The 18,560-nt window shown below is 28.6% G+C and overlaps 2 protein-coding genes across 2 annotated transcripts; one reads left to right on the top strand and one right to left on the bottom strand.

Moving 5' to 3' along the window:
- The first annotated feature begins 2,770 nt into the window (after positions 1-2,770).
- Positions 2,771-8,080, top strand: LOC101490898 (sucrose synthase 2). The gene is made up of 15 exons (XM_004494334.4): positions 2,771-3,037; positions 3,121-3,253; positions 4,102-4,253; positions 4,343-4,535; positions 4,672-4,790; positions 4,893-5,109; positions 5,189-5,284; positions 5,382-5,555; positions 5,727-5,843; positions 5,941-6,107; positions 6,253-6,477; positions 6,863-7,184; positions 7,261-7,505; positions 7,581-7,719; positions 7,851-8,080. Exons 1-15 carry the CDS (start codon positions 2,937-2,939, stop codon positions 7,887-7,889), a joined length of 2,439 nt encoding a protein of 812 aa, XP_004494391.1. The 5' UTR covers positions 2,771-2,936; the 3' UTR covers positions 7,890-8,080.
- Positions 8,081-8,364: 284 nt separating this feature from the next.
- LOC101490578 (pectinesterase) lies at positions 8,365-14,818 on the bottom strand. Its single transcript, XM_004494332.4, has 3 exons — positions 13,892-14,818; positions 13,647-13,807; positions 8,365-9,487 (listed from the first exon to the last, which is right to left on the bottom strand). The coding sequence occupies exons 1-3, from the start codon at positions 14,683-14,685 to the stop codon at positions 8,793-8,795; spliced, it is 1,650 nt and encodes a 549-aa protein (XP_004494389.1). The 5' UTR covers positions 14,686-14,818; the 3' UTR covers positions 8,365-8,792.
- Between the last annotated feature and the right edge of the window lie 3,742 nt (positions 14,819-18,560).

Here is an 18,560-nt window from a genome sequence, read left to right as displayed (position 1 = left end):
AATATATTAATTATAATTTATTATAAAAACTAGAGACAAGACATATATTAGTTATTGATCAATTTCTTAAAAGAGGTGGCACATCTAGAATAGAAAGTATATTTGATTTTTTTTAATATTTATATACTACATAATAGAGAATTATAAAAAGAAAGTAACATTTGAAAATATATATATGATATATTAAAAATTGAATAGTAATTTTTGTTAGAACTAGTAAATTACACATGTATGTATATCCACGATGTTAATTTTTTCATGCAATTTTTTTTACGGGATTTTTCATGCGGTTGTTGGTTATGAACAAATATTAGTCATAATAAAAAAATAATCTTAATCACTTAATTTAACTATTTGTTTAAGGTTTATCTCTGATTAAGTTGTTTCTATATAGTCGTATATTAAACTTTAAGTTCTCTATATAAAATGAAAATTAATATAATAATAAATTCAATCACTTTAATCATATATTTGATAGGTAACGTTATCATTCAATTTTTCATCACTATTCACTTTTTTTAACATTCTTTTTTATCACCCCTTTTAATGTAGGTAGTATTGTCATTCAATTTATTTGAACATCGTACTGTGAGTTAAGTGTTTAGCGTCTAGTTACTTTATAAATAAATACATACTCTCGAGTCTCGCCTACGAAAACAATAAAGTGAAGAAGATGGTGAAATAGGAAAGTTGACTTATGTTGTCATTTGATCTTTAACTAACTTTATATCTTTTAAATTGTTGGTTAGTCGGTACCCTTATTATTTATTTTGTTTGTCGATAATTGCTCCTTTTCTATCTTTTACTATTGTATATAATGACTGTTTTTTTTACAGAAGTATGTATATATACACAATATTAATATACTCACTTATTTAAATTGCTCTTATTGATTTCAAATAATTTAAAATCAACCACCTTATATTTAAATTAAATCATTATAATATATTACTATTGATTTTTTATGATATATTTGTAGTGTAAATAATATTAAAAAATATATAGTATATTTGTAATTTATATTGTTTCACTAGTATAATAAATTGTGTATTTGAATAAAGTTCATCAATTTTTATAAAATAAAATTTTCATTTTTTAAATAATTAGTACGATTGATCCGAATCGAACTATACCAACTCCCCTCGATTTAGTTTAATTTGGATATCGTAAACATCTCTGAAACCAACTATTTTTTATTAGTTCAATTTTCTTTTTCTTTAAAAAGCGACCCAATTGTGGCACACAAGATATATAAAAGTGGACAGTAGAATAAAACCATGGGTATATACCACGACAAATGGTTAAGATCGTGGAGCATATACAAGAGACAAAGCACACTAGGGTGAATACTAGTAGTTGTGCTCATATAATAATGGGATAATGAAGCCCCAGGCCAAAGTGGTCAGTATTTTGGAGATAAACTTTACTTTTTTTGTTTTTCCTTCTAAAAGTATAGTGAATATACCCTCTAAAACTTATATTTTAAATATAATATTCAAGAGAAAAACTTCAGAAATACACAAGAGAAAAAACTTCAGTATTTTCAAACATAAACACTTTTCTTTCCTATTTAAATGTATATTTCCGTAATTTTATAGAGTTTTTTAAAAAACATGGGCTGCCAGAAAATTTGAATCCATGTTTTAGAGCAAGGAAACCGAATCAATTGGCTCAATTAGCAATCATTATCGGTGCGAACAAGCCCAAAGTTTGTAAAAGTTTAGGAACAGCGCGGACACTTTAAGTTTTGCTTTAATTGTTTCTTGTAAAAATGTTTGTTTTTTATTTTATTTAATAAATTGTAAAAATGGTTTTACTTTTTATAGTATTATTATATTGTTAAAGTATATGTCCAAAGACCAAAACACTAAATTAAAAAGCATAACTGACCCAAAGGTAAGATTAAGGTAATTGTTTTACGCCAAATAAAATTAATTTTTTCTTAATTCATAAATCTTATTATTTTTTAAACTTTAAATTATTAAAATCTTATTTAAAAATGATATTATCTCAATAATTATTAAATTAATTGACTTTATTATCAATTAAAAAAATAAAAATTAAAAGAAATGTTTATATTAATTTTTTTATTAAAATTTACATTAATTTAATTAATAATTTTATATTCTAAAATATTAAATTTGATAATTTTTAATAATATTTTGGATTTTACAAAATTCTTATGTAATTTTTGTTGCTTTTAAGCTTCTATATATATTGATCCGACTTGCCAAAAACTTTACAAAAAACAACACTATATTAAATTTTTATTATAATTATTTTATTAAATATATCAAACGACAAATATCAAATATTTTAAAAATATATATCAAATTAATCTATATGATAGATTGGTAAATTAGTCAAACTAAATATTTTTTTAAATATGAACTTGATAAATATTTTAAAAAATTCTATTTTACTAAATATGTGAAACATATGTCACTAATTTTTTTTAAAATCTACTAAATCCATCCATTTAATTAAATATTAAAAATTTTATTACTATTATTATAATAATATAATTTTTTTTTCTGTTAAAACATCGGTGCCGTGTTAATAATCTAATTTTGCATTCTAAACTTTATTTAAAAAATCGTCATGGATAAGATTTTATTGAGGCAATCATGAATGAAATGTTATGATAGTAAAATATCTCTGTTTAATATTTTGGACAAATAAAATCTGTTCGTTAGAGCAACGCCAAAACGACAAGATATTATAGAAAAATAAAGTAATGAAAGATTGGCACGTAAAGCATTCTCTATCATTTTCTCTGACTATAAACTCTGCTCTCGTGCTCTGCTAAACACGTCGCACTTATCATCACTTTCTAACTTTTTTGGTTTTATCCAAATTCGGTCAAGAAGAGAAAAAACAAGAACATTCACTTCACTTCATTTCATACTATTTTCATCATCATCAGCATCATCGTGATGTCTACGCAACCTAAGTTTGGTCGAGTTCCCAGTATCAGAGACAGAGTTCAAGATACTCTCTCTGCTCACCGTAATGAACTCACTTCTCTACTCTCCAGGTTCTTCTTCATCAACTACACTTTTATATTGCTTTTAATGTTTTATGCATGATTCTCTTTTTACTTGTTGTTTTATTTTGAAGGTATGTGGCTCAAGGGAAAGGGATTTTGCAACCTCATAGTTTGATTGATGAGCTTGAAAACATCCTTGGCGAGGATCCTGCAACACTTGATCTTAAAAATGGTCCTTTTGGCCAAATTATCAAGTCTGCAAAGGTCACTTTTACCACTTTTTTGTTTGTTCAACAGTTTATTTTTTTGTTATTATTACGTCAACTTTCAAATTATTTCATTAATAAAGTGTATTCAAAGTTATTTGATGTGAACTAATTGATTGGACTTCAGTGATTTATGAGTTTAATTAATCATTTTAGAGAATCCAGATTCAAATCTTGGCTGGAACAATTATTGACCAAACTTTCCTTATCTTGGGTCGAACTCACTACTATTAGTTGGACTCATTTCCATGAGAACTAGACGGTTAAAACAAAAATAATTTATTTGGTGTGACTTATTTTAGATTTCATCTGACAATAAAAATTTAAGACTTTTTTAAAATTAGTCTCAACATAAATTTTGGTCATAGACCTTTGGTATCATTGAGTCATGTTGGATCCGTCTAATTTGAGCTGAGCCGGATAAAACCAATCATGGGGCAAAGCTCTCCTTGTTTTTTTTCCTTCCATTTACAAGACTTGAATTTGAGTTGAGACCTTTGCCTTACAGAAACTATGCCTTCCCACATGGACCTTTTAGACCTTGATCAAGTTATTATTGAACATTTGTATCCATTTGAAGCTAATTGCACTAAGTTAGAATCAAATTAACAGTAATTGCAAGCGTGACACGCCGTTGACTTGCCTGCTTAACTATGGTGTGAAAAAATCAGTATCAGAAGCTACATGGCTAAATAAATTAAAAGGGACAGAATATTACTCAATGCTGTTGTTGGTACTGTCAATGATTGAAACTGTCATATTCATGAAAGTTACTGCACTATCACCATAGAAGATTGAAAGAGTTATGATATTGTTTTGAAATGTTTAGCATTGTTTTTGTGACAGGAAGCCATAGTTTTGCCTCCTTTTGTGGCAATTGCAGTTCGACCAAGACCTGGTGTTTGGGAATATGTCCGTGTTAATGTCTTCGAACTCAGCGTGGAGCAATTGACTGTTTCTGAATATCTCAGTTTCAAAGAAGAACTTGTAGATGGAAAGTAAGAAATCTAATGCTTAGCTTTTTTTTCTTCATAAGTTAACTCTCTAAGTCTTTTGTAATGGCCATTTGTTTTATATTGTGAAATAGGAGTAATGATAATTTTGTGTTGGAGCTTGATTTTGAGCCATTTAATGCATCATTTCCTCGTCCAACACGCTCATCGTCCATTGGCAATGGAGTGCAATTTCTCAACCGTCACCTCTCATCAAATATGTTTCGCAACAAAGATTCCTTGGAACCCTTGCTTGATTTCCTCCGTGTTCACACATATAAAGGCCATGTAAGTTTGCTGTTTAATGCTTCTAATGTAGTGATTATGCTACATGATCACCGTTGTAGTTCCAAAAATTGTAGCTTGACAAGTTGGCCCTGACTTTTTATCTCTATGTCTTTCTCTTCATACTATAATGTTACAGGCACTGATGTTAAATGATAGATTACAAAGCATTTCCAAACTTCAGTCTGCTTTGGTCAAGGCAGAGGATCATCTTTCTAAGCTTGCGCCTGATACAATCTATTCCGAGTTTGAATATGTGTAAGCTTATGTTTTATGATAGATTTTCGTATCTATAGTTTGCAGAATTTTATAGGATATTTTGATATAGTTTTTTTTCATCTGAATCTTTTATCAATTTAGATTACAAGGACTGGGGTTTGAGAGAGGTTGGGGTGATACTGCTGCGCGGGTACTAGAGATGATGCATCTGCTATTGGATATTCTTCACGCCCCTGATCCTTCTACACTAGAAACTTTTCTCGGGAGAGTACCAATGGTGTTCAATGTTGTTATATTGTCTCCTCATGGCTACTTCGGGCAAGCCAATGTCCTCGGTTTGCCTGACACCGGTGGGCAGGTATTCTAATTTATACTCCCTTTGTTTCATTTATATTATATGCGAGTGCTGCTCTGTACAAAAGTTTTTTTATCTGCAGGTTGTTTATATTCTAGATCAAGTGCGTGCCCTTGAGAATGAGATGCTTGTTCGGATCAAGAGACAAGGACTTGATTTCACTCCTAGAATTCTAATTGTAAGTGTAACTTCATGGGGTCAGGTTCTTCAATTTTTTTTTTTTTTTTTTTTTTTTTTTAAGTTCAAATCAAATTTAAACTTCTGTTTATATGAAGGTTACGAGGTTAATACCTGATGCAAAGGGGACAACTTGCAACCAGCGACTAGAAAGAGTGAGTGGAACCGATTACACACATATTTTGCGTGTTCCGTTCAGATCAGAAAAAGGAATTCTCCGTAAATGGATCTCAAGGTTTGATGTCTGGCCGTACTTGGAAACTTATGCAGAGGTAAAGCACATCAACAAGTATATAGCTAGAATTATTAATATGACACAAACCATTATTAGGAATGACTGGTTTCATAACTTAGTTTAGGCACAATACAGTTCTAATAATGCATGGTAGGCATATATTGCACGTGCTATATTTTCTAATATCGATGGTTACACATATTGACAGGATGTTGCTAGTGAAATTGCTGCTGAGTTACAAGGTTATCCTGATTTCATCATAGGAAACTACAGTGACGGGAATCTCGTTGCATCTTTATTGGCTTACAAAATGGGAGTTACCCAGGTTCTTGTCCATCTTATTATGCAAGACACAATTTAAAAGCTTGTGTCATCTTCTACTGAGATCGTAACTTAATAGAGTTGAATGTTCTTATGTGTAGTGCACAATCGCCCATGCACTGGAGAAGACAAAATATCCAGATTCAGATATATATTGGAAAAAATTTGAGGATAAATACCATTTTTCATGTCAGTTCACTGCTGACCTAATAGCCATGAATAATGCTGATTTTATCATCACCAGTACATACCAAGAGATTGCAGGAACGTAAGTAATTTTTTCGTGATGTATGGTATGCTTCACAATTTTTATTTTTATTTGAAGTTTTTTCCTAGTAGTATTTATATACATTTTGGTTTTTTTGTTATAATAGTGTTGCTCATTCATTTCCTTAACTCGTGTTGTCTTCCAGGAAGAATACTATTGGCCAGTATGAGAGCCACGCTGCTTTTACTCTTCCTGGGCTCTACAGGGTTGTTCATGGCATTGATGTCTTTGATCCCAAGTTCAATATTGTCTCTCCTGGAGCAGATATGACAATATATTTCCCCTACTCTGAAAAGGAGAAAAGACTCACGTCCCTGCATGGTTCAATTGAAAAGCTATTATATGATACCGAGCAGACTGACGAGTGCATGTGAGTCTATTGCAGTTAATTTTATTATTATTATTTTTTTAATTTAGGTTATTTAATCTAATAACAATCCATAACTGCGTAAGTAATTGGCCTTCTGATTAATTTGATAGTTCTACATCACTGTCCATGATCTAGAGGGTCATATTGTTATTTGTTATGCATTATGCTAAAAAAGTACGGTCCATTAGCTTCCACTTTTCCGACATTACTCATCCTTCAGTACCAATCCCTTATTTAAAATCACACCAAGATCTTCACATGTTCATTTATATCAAGGGATAGAATATCTAAAGCTGTTGGTAAGAGCTGTTGAGAACAATGTCACATAAGATCCAAAAATATGACGAAGACAGTTAATGAGTTTGTCTTTGGCTCTATGTGACAGTGGTTCACTGAAGGACCGGTCAAAGCCTATAATTTTCTCCATGGCAAGGCTAGACAGAGTTAAAAACATAACTGGTTTGGTAGAAAGCTATGCTAAGAACAGCAAATTGAGGGAACTGGTCAACCTTGTCGTTGTAGCTGGTTATATTGATGTGAAGAAGTCCAGTGACAGAGAAGAAATTGCAGAGATTGAGAAGATGCACGATCTCATGAAGGAGTATAATTTGAATGGTGAGTTTCGGTGGATTACTGCTCAAACAAATAGAGCACGTAATGGGGAGCTGTACCGCTACATAGCAGATACAAAAGGCGCTTTCGTTCAGGTATAATACTAACCTCTATTTACTGTTTCATCGACCGCTCAAGCATCGTTTGTTACTCTTCCTCTCTTTTTTGCAGCCTGCTTTCTATGAAGCTTTTGGACTTACAGTTGTGGAGGCCATGACTTGTGGCCTCCCGACATTTGCTACTTGCCATGGTGGTCCTGCTGAGATCATCGAACAAGGTGTATCGGGATTCCATATCGATCCTTATCATCCCGACCAAGCTTCAGAGCTATTGGTCGAGTTTTTCCAACAATGTAAGGAGGATCCAAGCCACTGGGATAAAATATCTGATAGCGGTCTTCAAAGAATATATGAAAGGTAGGCGATTTTTTGGATAAAATAAAAGTTGGTTGCTTCCTATTGACACTAAAATGCTAAGCAAATAATAAACAGGTACACATGGAAGATCTATTCTGAAAGGCTTATGACCTTAGCAGGAGTTTATAGTTTCTGGAAATATGTTTCCAAACTAGAGAGGCGTGAAACTCGACGATATCTTGAGATGTTCTACATTCTTAAGTTCCGTGATTTGGTAAGTGATATTACAATTTTACCATCTCTGTGCTATGTGCCTTATAAATTTATAGCATTAAGTGTAATAGAAACAAATGACAGTTGTACTATCATTGATCTCAATTTTGTGCTTTAAAACTTCTTTTCCAGGCAAATTCTGTTCCACTAGCAAAGGATGATGCAAATTAACTAACAAGTAGCTGGTGTTGGCAGCTCTATGTTTTTATCACAGCAGAGAATAAGAGTCTTGTATGTATATAAAAATCTGCTTCTTGTGTTGTAAATTAATATGTTTATCTGCAGTCTTAAGAGGAGTTTCATGGAAGCTTGTCTATGTTATAGCTTTGATTATATAAGAAATGCTGAGTACTGTTTGTTGATGTCTGTTGTTTGTGTATGGCTACTTACGACTGGCACTAGTATTTGAACTCCCTATCATACAATTAAATAAATAATGTATCATATGCAAATGTAACATTAATTTATTCAAACAATCATGCTAGGTCTATCAAGTCCTCCATTTATATAAGATTAGAGATACTGAAAAAGGCTGGTAGGTAAAACAAGTATGACATGTCTTGGGGAGATGGACTTCTATCCACCACATTACTTAGAAGATCAATGAAGATAAGGACTAAATTAAAATTAAAAAAACATAACATAATAGAGACATAAACCAATAAATATTTTATAACAAATTTCAAAATACATATTTTATAGGACCAAAAACATACTAAAGACTTGTTATCATTTATTGCCTGTTGAAGTAGCAAAGAACAATTACAACAATACAAATTTAAATAACAAAAATGTTTCATGAACATCCACTTTTTGTATACATGCGACACTTGATTAATTATGCGTATAAAAAGGTGGTTAATTTAATTGAGTAGATGATTAATTCAAATCATGTTGAAAATTGTGATTAATCATGTAGTTCAAAATGATTTAAATTAACTATCTATATAACTAAATTAACTATATTTTTATACATGATTAATTAGATATCATGCAGATGTACAAAAAGTGGGAGATTCATGTATCATTATTGTTTAAATAATTCATCCCATAAGAGAGAAACCATACGTCCTTTCAACTCAAATCAGGGAAAAATGGAATTCCAGTAGAGTTCAACCAATCATTGCCTTGAATGAAATTTCTAACAGTGAATTGACTTGCCTCAGTGGTGTTAGTGATAACTCTATAACCTGGCCAAGTAACTCTAGCACTTGTGTTTGAACCAGGACCTCTATTCTTATACTCACCATAATACAATGTATCCAATGCAAATGTTCCATTCCATGGCAACCATCCTGCTGGATCAATCAAATCTTCAATCAAAGATTGAAGATAAACAGTTCTTGAATATTGTTTCCAAGGACGACCGAGGTAACTCTTGAACGATGATTTTACCGGAATCAAATCCGCAGCAGCCGCAATTTTACTGTTTATGATCGAAATGCCGGTGTTCTGGTTAGGATCTTGTCTACCTTGTGCGGTGAACAAGTTTTGTTGATTTGGATCGGGTTTGCGTGCATATAAGTTGCAGTTTTGGAAGACAACTGCTGCATTGCCAAAGATGAAGTCTACAGTGCCATAAATGTCGCATTCACGGTAGAATTGACGAAGAGAGTGGACATAGAGAGTGTCTTGGTATGCAACGAAGCTGCAATTGTAGAAGGCTGAAAAGTCCGCACCACTCCTTACTGCCACTGCTTGGTGTTTGCTTGGCCCGGCTGAGTTCTCAAAGGTTATGCCCTTTGCTATGAAATTGCTTCCCACTACAGCTGAAAATCACAAATATCTTCTGCTTCAAAATTTGAACAACTATTCAGCTTATATAGAAAATATCAAGTTTAAGTCGTATAGCTAGAAGGTTTACTGAGTAACCAACTGGTATCACTTGGCAGAGGCAGAACAAAGAGTGTGTGAAGAATTCAGATTCCCTGTACTCAACTCAAGGAATCACACATTCAAGAGTATTGATAACCGTTTGATTTTGATTTATCAATAAAAAAAATGTAAATTTTAATTTTTATTATATAACTAAAAAAAAAAACATAGTTTAAATTTGTACCTAACTTTTCATCAAACAACCACCCATGTATTAATGCATGAATGCGGCGATGTTCCGACACATCATTTGATGTTTTTCAAGTGCCAAATGTAATTAATCTTCTTGGTAGAAAAATAATGAAACCACACTTTACACGCAACAATTTCTTTACTGTTTTTTTAATCGAAAGATCCTAATTTTTGTTTTCTTTTATAGTTCTTTTTACTGGAAATTATCTTATTTTAGATGCATTGAACATTCAACACAGATTTGAACTGATATTCACGTCGTAAGAGTCTAATTAACTCCTTTAGTTAGAGATAAGTCATTAGTGCAAAAATGCTATTTTAGTATATCTCATTGTTTGCAAGGAGTTAAGTTAAACAATGAGTTGTTTAGCTCGACAAAAATCTCATACACTCCTTTTTAGTGATGTTAATTTGGCTAAGATAAATTATCAATAGCCATTTTGATACACCTCTTTTATACTTTGAGAGAGATAAAAATAATATAATAAATATAATATATTAATCATATAATTAACAATAATGAAGATAGGAAAAAATAAAGTGTTACAATGTAAAAAAATAATGGATATCACTTAATATTGTTCTTCGACTAAAAGCGCCCATACTTTTTTGCATTTCCAAAAATAAATTGTTGACTGAAAGTAATTTAATAGTAAATTAGTGCCCAATAATTTTGTTTGGTGGGGCTATATGATAAATAGATAAATAAATAAATAAATATACGATTTTTGCTTGGATCTGATTGGCAAGGGGAATTTGAATACAGCTGTTAATTGTGAGATTTGGATCTATCAATAAAGAAAGGAAATTTTACTCTATAACTCTACCGTTATATCTATACCTGCATCATATTTTCAAAATGATATTTTTATTTTTGAAATTTATTATTTTATAAATTTAAATTCATTTTTTTTATCATTTAAATATTTTCGTACTAAATAATCTAAATTTTTTATACGTAAATTTTTTTTAGAAATTATTGATTTTTTTTTTGTTATAAAATTTACGATATAAAAAGTTGAAATCGAAAATCTTTTAAAAAACTTTTCGGTATATAAAGTTGAAAGTAAATCTTTAAAAAAAATTTCAAATACAAAAAATTGAAAATATATATACTGAAAAGGCATAGTTTTAAGTTTTTTTTAAAAAAATTTTCAATAATGAGGTGTGTTCTAAAAATCTTGAAAAAAAAATTTGTAGTTCCAAAAAATTTCAAATCAATTTTATGGTAAAGAAATCTGTATTAGAAAAATTCTGAAGTGTAGATTCTGAACTGAAAAGCTTTTTTTTAAAAAATCAATTAAATAAAATAATATCGTAGAAGAAAATAATAATTTTTAATAATATTTATATGAAAACAAAATATCAATTAATCACATTTATTTGTAGGGCAAGAGTCTATCTGGATAGAGGATAAAATTTCCAAAAAGTAAATGCATGGACCCATATACTAACACATCTATCGTCTTTCGGTGATCAATCATGCCCAAGACGGACCCTCAACAAATTTTATAAATGGGTCAACTTATTTTTAAAATATTTTCTTACATCTTTAAAATGAACTGTCTCTATTTATAAGTTTATAATTAACACTTTTTAGTTTTTATATACATTAAGAAAAAATAGTATTCTATATTTAAGGTGTCTTATTTATATATGAATATTTTAAAAATACTTTTTTACATGTAGATGCGTTTAATTTTAGTTATTATTTTTTTTATCTTCTAATAAGGCATTTAATAATATTAATTAAAAGTATATTTAAAATAAAATAACAACAATAATAATAAACTATTATTATTATTATTATTATTGTTGTTGTATTTAATAATAATAGAAGCTTATATATATATATATATATATATATATATATATTTTAAATGTATATGTATTTGTTAACAAACTAATGGATTGAGGTTGTTCATAACTTAATAAGCATGGCTTCATATATTGTTCTTGTTCTTAATTTTTTTTTATGTTTGTTAAGAAAAAGGACGAAGTAGTACATACTAGTAATTAATTAAGTTATTAAATTATTATAATAAAATATGCTAAAATATAAAAGTAATAAAAATGTAAGTATTGTAAAAAAAATATTAAAAAAAGAGAGAAGAAAAATTTAAAAACCCGTGTTAATTAATAAAAATAAAAATTCCATTATTTTAAACTTCTAACTCAACTCGATATTGTTAATTTGGACGTTTTATATTAAATTTAAATTTAATATAATCAAATATTTTAATAAATAAGTTTATCATTTTTAAATTCTAAACAATCCTTTGAGATGCTTAGCAGAACTCTTTTATATTAATGTTTACAAAATCTTTTAAAATTTTATAATACTTTTTTAGCGCTTGTCAGACGACCACCGACATTGGTCCGTGATGCGAATAATGCAGATCTACTCTGCATGAGTGCATGTCTGTTTCATTCAAGAATTATTATTATTATTATTATTATTATTATTATTGTTATTATTATTATAAAATAACAACAATAATAATAAACTATTATTATTATTATTATTATTGTTGTTGTATTTAATAATAATAGAAGCTTATATATATATATATATATATATATATATATATTTTAAATGTATATGTATTTGTTAACAAACTAATGGATTGAGGTTGTTCATAACTTAATAAGCATGGCTTCATATATTGTTCTTGTTCTTAATTTTTTTTTATGTTTGTTAAGAAAAAGGACGAAGTAGTACATACTAGTAATTAATTAAGTTATTAAATTATTATAATAAAATATGCTAAAATATAAAAGTAATAAAAATGTAAGTATTGTAAAAAAAATATTAAAAAAAGAGAGAAGAAAAATTTAAAAACCCGTGTTAATTAATAAAAATAAAAATTCCATTATTTTAAACTTCTAACTCAACTCGATATTGTTAATTTGGACGTTTTATATTAAATTTAAATTTAATATAATCAAATATTTTAATAAATAAGTTTATCATTTTTAAATTCTAAACAATCCTTTGAGATGCTTAGCAGAACTCTTTTATATTAATGTTTACAAAATCTTTTAAAATTTTATAATACTTTTTTAGCGCTTGTCAGACGACCACCGACATTGGTCCGTGATGCGAATAATGCAGATCTACTCTGCATGAGTGCATGTCTGTTTCATTAATAACAATTCTATGTCATTTAAAATCAATTATTATATTAAGTTCACTTAACAAAACCTATGAATCTTTTTACGCCTTTACAATAATGTTTCTAATTATAATGTTTATGAACACCTAATATATAATTGTAATAATAACAACAACAAAAATACTCATTATTTCATCATCTGTTTTAAAATAACTATTGCATTTAATAATACCATACATATATATTAAGATATGATGATAAATAAATAAAAAACTAATAATTTTATTGAATTAGTTTTATTAATTAACAATTGATATATTTTAATTATCATAAATATAAAGTGAGAATAATAAATTAGAAGTGATTTACATGGTATCAATTATAAAGTACAGTTAAAAACATATAATAATCAATATTATATTCAAATTAAAATTGATAATATTTTTGAGATAATTTATTTTATAAATGTAACCGTTATTACATACAAATAAAATATAATGAAGAAACTAATTAATATTTACTATTAATATTTGTTTTAATACATTAAATTTTAATAAATATTAACATCTCAATTAACATTATTGTCTTTTAGGTTTACTTGAGAATATTAATCTATTTGTATCTTGTTTGTGGTAATTTGAGTATAAAACTAAAAGGTTAGCATTTAGATCTAAGAGTGAAATCCCATCTATAACATTAGTAGAAAAAAGATAGAAGTAATAAATTTGGAAATTATAAAACTGACCAAAAGTAGCTGATTGAAAAGTGGTCCACCCATCTATAACATTTCTACTGGCCTTCACAACAGTCTTTCCAATCCCATCTCCAACTAACATCAAATTAATTTTCTTCTTTATCACTTCCACATTCTCAAAGTAGGCCCCCTCTTTTATGTGTATCACAAACCTGTAACAACAACATTGTAAAAAAAAAAACACATCGACATAAATAACCATCAATAATTGATGCAAAAAGTAAGATAGTACTTGCCTTGTTGTGCTTGAGTTTGGAGCTGCAGCCAATGCTTCTCCTATAGTAGAAAAGTTGCCGGTACCATCTTTAGCAACCACAAGATTGAAATGAGTCTCACTAACCGCAGCTTGAAGTAGCTTCCTATCTTTACGGGTTATCCATGAAGGAAACCCGCCATTCACCTCACCATATTCAGGGAAAGCCTCTGACTCCGAACTTTTATTCTTCACTCCAGGAACTTTCATCAACAAAGCAAGTGAGTTACTAACATGATTTGAAATTTTATACAACTTTTTCTCAATTTTGTGTCTCAAATTCGTTTTACTATAAGCAAATCCATCCAAACACGTGTAAACATTGGTCATTGCACCACTTAGTAGAGTTTGACAATTATGATAAGGCTTTGAAGTTATTTTTGTTTGAGAGAGATCGTTAATGGTGGATTTGAGTTCTTCAATTGTGTTGTCGAATAAATTGAGACAATCATCAAGGGCTCTTTGGTCATATGGATGAAGACTTGGACGTTTTTTTAGTCTAGTGCAATTGAAAGATGATGATTTAACTTCGTTTATGGTAGAGTTGAGGGTGGAACAAATAATTTGTGGGACTGATTTTGAGGCAAGATCTTGGAAAGTGGATAAGGTTGAGACACAAAGGTTTGGGTAGAGTGTTCCTTGGCATGTTGAATGGGCTACTTGGAGGTGTGTTTTTGTTTGGGGGGGTGTAGTTGGTAAATTTGAGGAATTGGTGAGTGAAAAGAGTAGAACAAAAGATATGAGAGCCAACAAGGGTGATGTTTTCCCGTTGTGCATGGTTACTAATTATAGAATGAGAGAATAATTGGAATGGGAAGTGGAACTATGTCACTATATAGATTAGTGTGTGTGCTTTTTCAAACGGGAATGCGGTGGATAAATAGAGGTGGTTGAGTGCATAAATGAGATACTTAATTCTGATTGTGAGTTTCTCTGTAGATCTCACACACACACCAAGTTTCTTGTTTTGTTTTTATGCTAGATCTATCTTTTCTCAAATTCAATGTTTAATTAATACTTTTACAATAAACGTGGTTTAAAATTTTTATACACATAATAACAAGTATAATAATTAAAAGAACTAAAAAAATCATTTTAGTAAACTACTTATTTTAATTATTTCGTAGATTTTCCATTTTCTATTACCCTAAATTCATAGTAACATTATGGGAAATTGTGAACATAATACTAACTCTTAGTCCAATTTACAACACAAAAAACATCAAAACCAACACACTCATTTATTGTTTTAACTTTGTAACTATTTTCTTGCAAATATATTATAAAAAACTAAGACATATATTCATTAATAATATTACAAAAACAAATATTTTTTTTTTAAATTAAATGATAAATAAACTCAAGTTATAATTTTTTCTTATATAAAAAATAAAAAAATCAATCTTATTATCAGGATTGATGAGTAATAATGGAAGAGGACTATTAAAAAATAATTAAAATTATATTAAAAATTGAAGTTATATTTATTTTGAGATTTTTTTTTTCTTAAAATGATATTCGATGGGTGTGAAACAGACGGAGGGTTAATTAGTTTAGTTGAACTCTCATATTTGAAAAATTCATGATATCAAATCTCTTATTTTTTTTAGCGTGATTTATGAAACAACTTTTGTATTTATAAACATCTAATTATATTTTTTTCTTATCACGTCATCAACGTATTATATTTATTATATTATTATTATTTCTAGTTTGTGATGTCAAATGGGTGTTTGAGTGTTTATCACATAAGTTGTCTATGAAGTATTGTAGATAATTTATTCAACACTCGATAAAAATTAGTTACATAATTAAATTTATAAATGATACCTACAAACTCATATTTACTCCAATTACAAATTTAATTACACATAATTTTATTACACGTTAGATAAATTACAATCAGTTTTTCGAAGATAATTAAAAAGAACTTTAATTTAATATAGTTTGTGTGTATGTATTAAATAACGATAAGAAACCTTAATTGAGTAGTTTGTTTGTATGTCCTGGATAACGGGTGAGAAATGGCAAGTAACTAACGGGTACATCACTGCCACAAATTCATGGTCCCCAGTTATTTCTTGGCAATTTGGAGGCATACAGAAAAAGTGATCAATGTTTATTATTAGTATTAAACTCAATTGATCTCGTTGTGTTCGTGCTAAATCAAAGTGGGCCACAATATTAATTTTCCTTTTACTTTTCTAATGTGTTTGGAAAAGAAGTAACAAGACACTGAAGTGCGTCCACTGGAAGCTATGTGAGATAGCTTTTGATTAAACGTCGATATTCATATAGTAGAAATAAGAGTTTTCAAACATATTGCTAAGTCTTTTTGGTCTACCTAAGCGCCCTAAATAAAATTGGTATATAACTTTTTTAAAGAGGTCAATCCACTTTAAAGAATAAACTTATTGGAAAAGTTCTAAGCTACTGTCAAAAACAGTGTAGATTAATTTTATAAATATTTTAATTACTAATTTTTTTTAACTTGTCTATATAAATCATATTATAATATCTATTAAAATTGATCAAATTAAAAGTTTTAATATATTTTTTATTTAATTTTGATTTCAATAATTAAATATAATGTTTTAATAATTAAAATTATGATAAAAAATGTGATTTTAAAATAAACTCAAAAGATAAAATTTAAAAATTTAATTATATTAAATATAGAATATTATCAAACTCGTTCATAGAATCATAGATGCTATATCAATCAACTATTAATAATTTAATTTGATAGTACTAAAGTTATTGATATTAATCATTAATTAATAAATTAAAAGTATATAATATTATAAATACATCATAATAAATCATAAATTTATTAAAATAATATCTTTTAATTTTTAAATTTATATTATTTATTTTAATTAGAAAATCCAGATTCATAAATCACTACCTAAGATTCTTTTTTACGAACCTAACATATTGGTTGTTCATCACTTTATAGGTGCCGATAATAATGATAACTGTTCTTTTCTACTACTCGTTCTATTATTTTTAATTATTGCGTTTCTAAAAATATTATTCTTATTTAATCGTCGTTGTCAAAGTTAAATAGTTTAAAAAAGAGACCTAAAAATGGTAGAAAGAAAGTGAGAGTGATTATGGCTAAATCCTTGTCGGTAGGTATGATTAATAACATGTACAGATAGTGAGTTGCAGAGGAGTGAATACGAGTGGACAAGGTATGTGCATAATGGTTGTGACCAGTTCCAATTGGACCAGCGCATGCAAGAGTCATGCATATAAGTTTCAGTACGATGCCTAATGCTATAACTTTTAAATTTGTTCCCCACTATACTATAACTGTTTCTTTCAATGTCCGTGTTGGGCCAGGAAAGGAACACCCTCCTAGGCAATATGCATGCCAACAATTATATTCCAATTATATGCCAACAATTTCTACAAAGTTAAATCAATATATTTAGTAAAATACAATTGTAACCTTCCTTAAATTAATTAACCTAGTTGAGATTTGTCAAGAGTGAATTTAAAGGTATAAATATAATATATAATTTTTTTAAAATATTTGTGTTTTAAAAAATAAAAAAAATAATAAAAAAAATTTTTGATAAATAAAATTCAACTTTTATAAAATATAAGTGTTTTGAAATTTTTTTAATAAAAGTTTTCTAGAACTCAAATTTAATTGGATAAAATAAAAAAAAGTAATAATTTGCATCAAAATGTGTGGAGTTATTAGTATAAATGGACTCAGATTTTGAAAACTTAATAAATCAATGAAGTTTTATTATAATAAATCGAATCAATAAAGTTTATTTTTTTCTCCCTCAAAAACTAAACTTTTATTTATACTATTAATTTTAATAATAAGAATAGCCAGATAAAGGTTTGTGTAGTGGAAGTGGATTGTGAGAAGACCACACAAATCTTCCTCTGGTGTCACTTTCATCTACTCTAATCATCAACCCTCTCCCATCATTGTGTCCTTTTTGTCTTTCCTTCTAATTCTCTCCACTATCTTGGATTTCTCATGTATATGTGTTATTTAATATTTGAATATCAAATACTCCAAGCTTATCCTAGTGTCTTTTGTCATCATCACGCTCTTTAATTTTGGTTCAAATTTCACTTTTACCCTCTAAAAAAGCGCATTTGGCCACGGTTCAAAGTGTGGCTAAAAGGAGGAAAAAGTGTAAGTAAATCACCACCGTCCATGATTGCGTGCTTAATCACGCGGTCGTAAATATTTAGCCACAGCTATTTTTAATGTTTTGCTATGGTTATTAATGCTAGAACAAATGAATAAACTTTGAGAGAAAACAGAAACACACACTTTGATTGCACTATATCAGTAAGTATACATAAGAGAAGAATTGAATTTTTATTTTCTATCACACGATCATTAATTCTTCATCAAGGATCTTTTTATTCATGATACACTTTAACTTGTTTTGCACTTAATTCCAACAATTTTGACATTTGTCTGATTAACTAACGGAATAAACTATCAACTAATCAGTAGTGGATCTTGGACAATATATCGGAAAGTCGGGGAACGAGAAGTATTAACTAAAATATTATAATTGAAATTCTTAAAAGTTATATAATTTTTGTTAGAGTTTCACATAGTTCATACAATATAGTCGATAAGTTGAAAAAGTTAGAATTTCAATTCT

This window comes from Cicer arietinum, chromosome 3, assembly GCF_000331145.2.
Source record: "Cicer arietinum cultivar CDC Frontier isolate Library 1 chromosome 3, Cicar.CDCFrontier_v2.0, whole genome shotgun sequence".
NCBI lineage: Eukaryota > Viridiplantae > Streptophyta > Magnoliopsida > Fabales > Fabaceae > Cicer > Cicer arietinum.
Note: the sequence above shows the minus strand (reverse complement) of the source record. Positions and strands in the feature narration are given on the sequence as shown.

Excerpts from the sequence above, each read along its gene's own strand:
- LOC101490898 (XM_004494334.4), top strand. The coding sequence starts at position 2,937 with ATGTCTACGCAACCTAAGTTTGGTCGAGTTCCCAGTATCAGAGACAGA. Across the intron at positions 5,556-5,726 it reads ACTTGGAAACTTATGCAGAG|GATGTTGCTAGTGAAATTGC; the intron begins GTAAAGCACATC and ends ACATATTGACAG. Across the intron at positions 7,720-7,850 it reads TTCTTAAGTTCCGTGATTTG|GCAAATTCTGTTCCACTAGC; the intron begins GTAAGTGATATT and ends CTTCTTTTCCAG.
- LOC101490578 (XM_004494332.4), bottom strand. The coding sequence starts at position 14,685 with ATGCACAACGGGAAAACATCACCCTTGTTGGCTCTCATATCTTTTGTT. Across the intron at positions 13,808-13,891 it reads CCAAACTCAAGCACAACAAG|GTTTGTGATACACATAAAAG; the intron begins GCAAGTACTATC and ends TTGTTGTTACAG. Across the intron at positions 9,488-13,646 it reads TTTTCAATCAGCTACTTTTG|CTGTAGTGGGAAGCAATTTC; the intron begins GTCAGTTTTATA and ends TGTGATTTTCAG.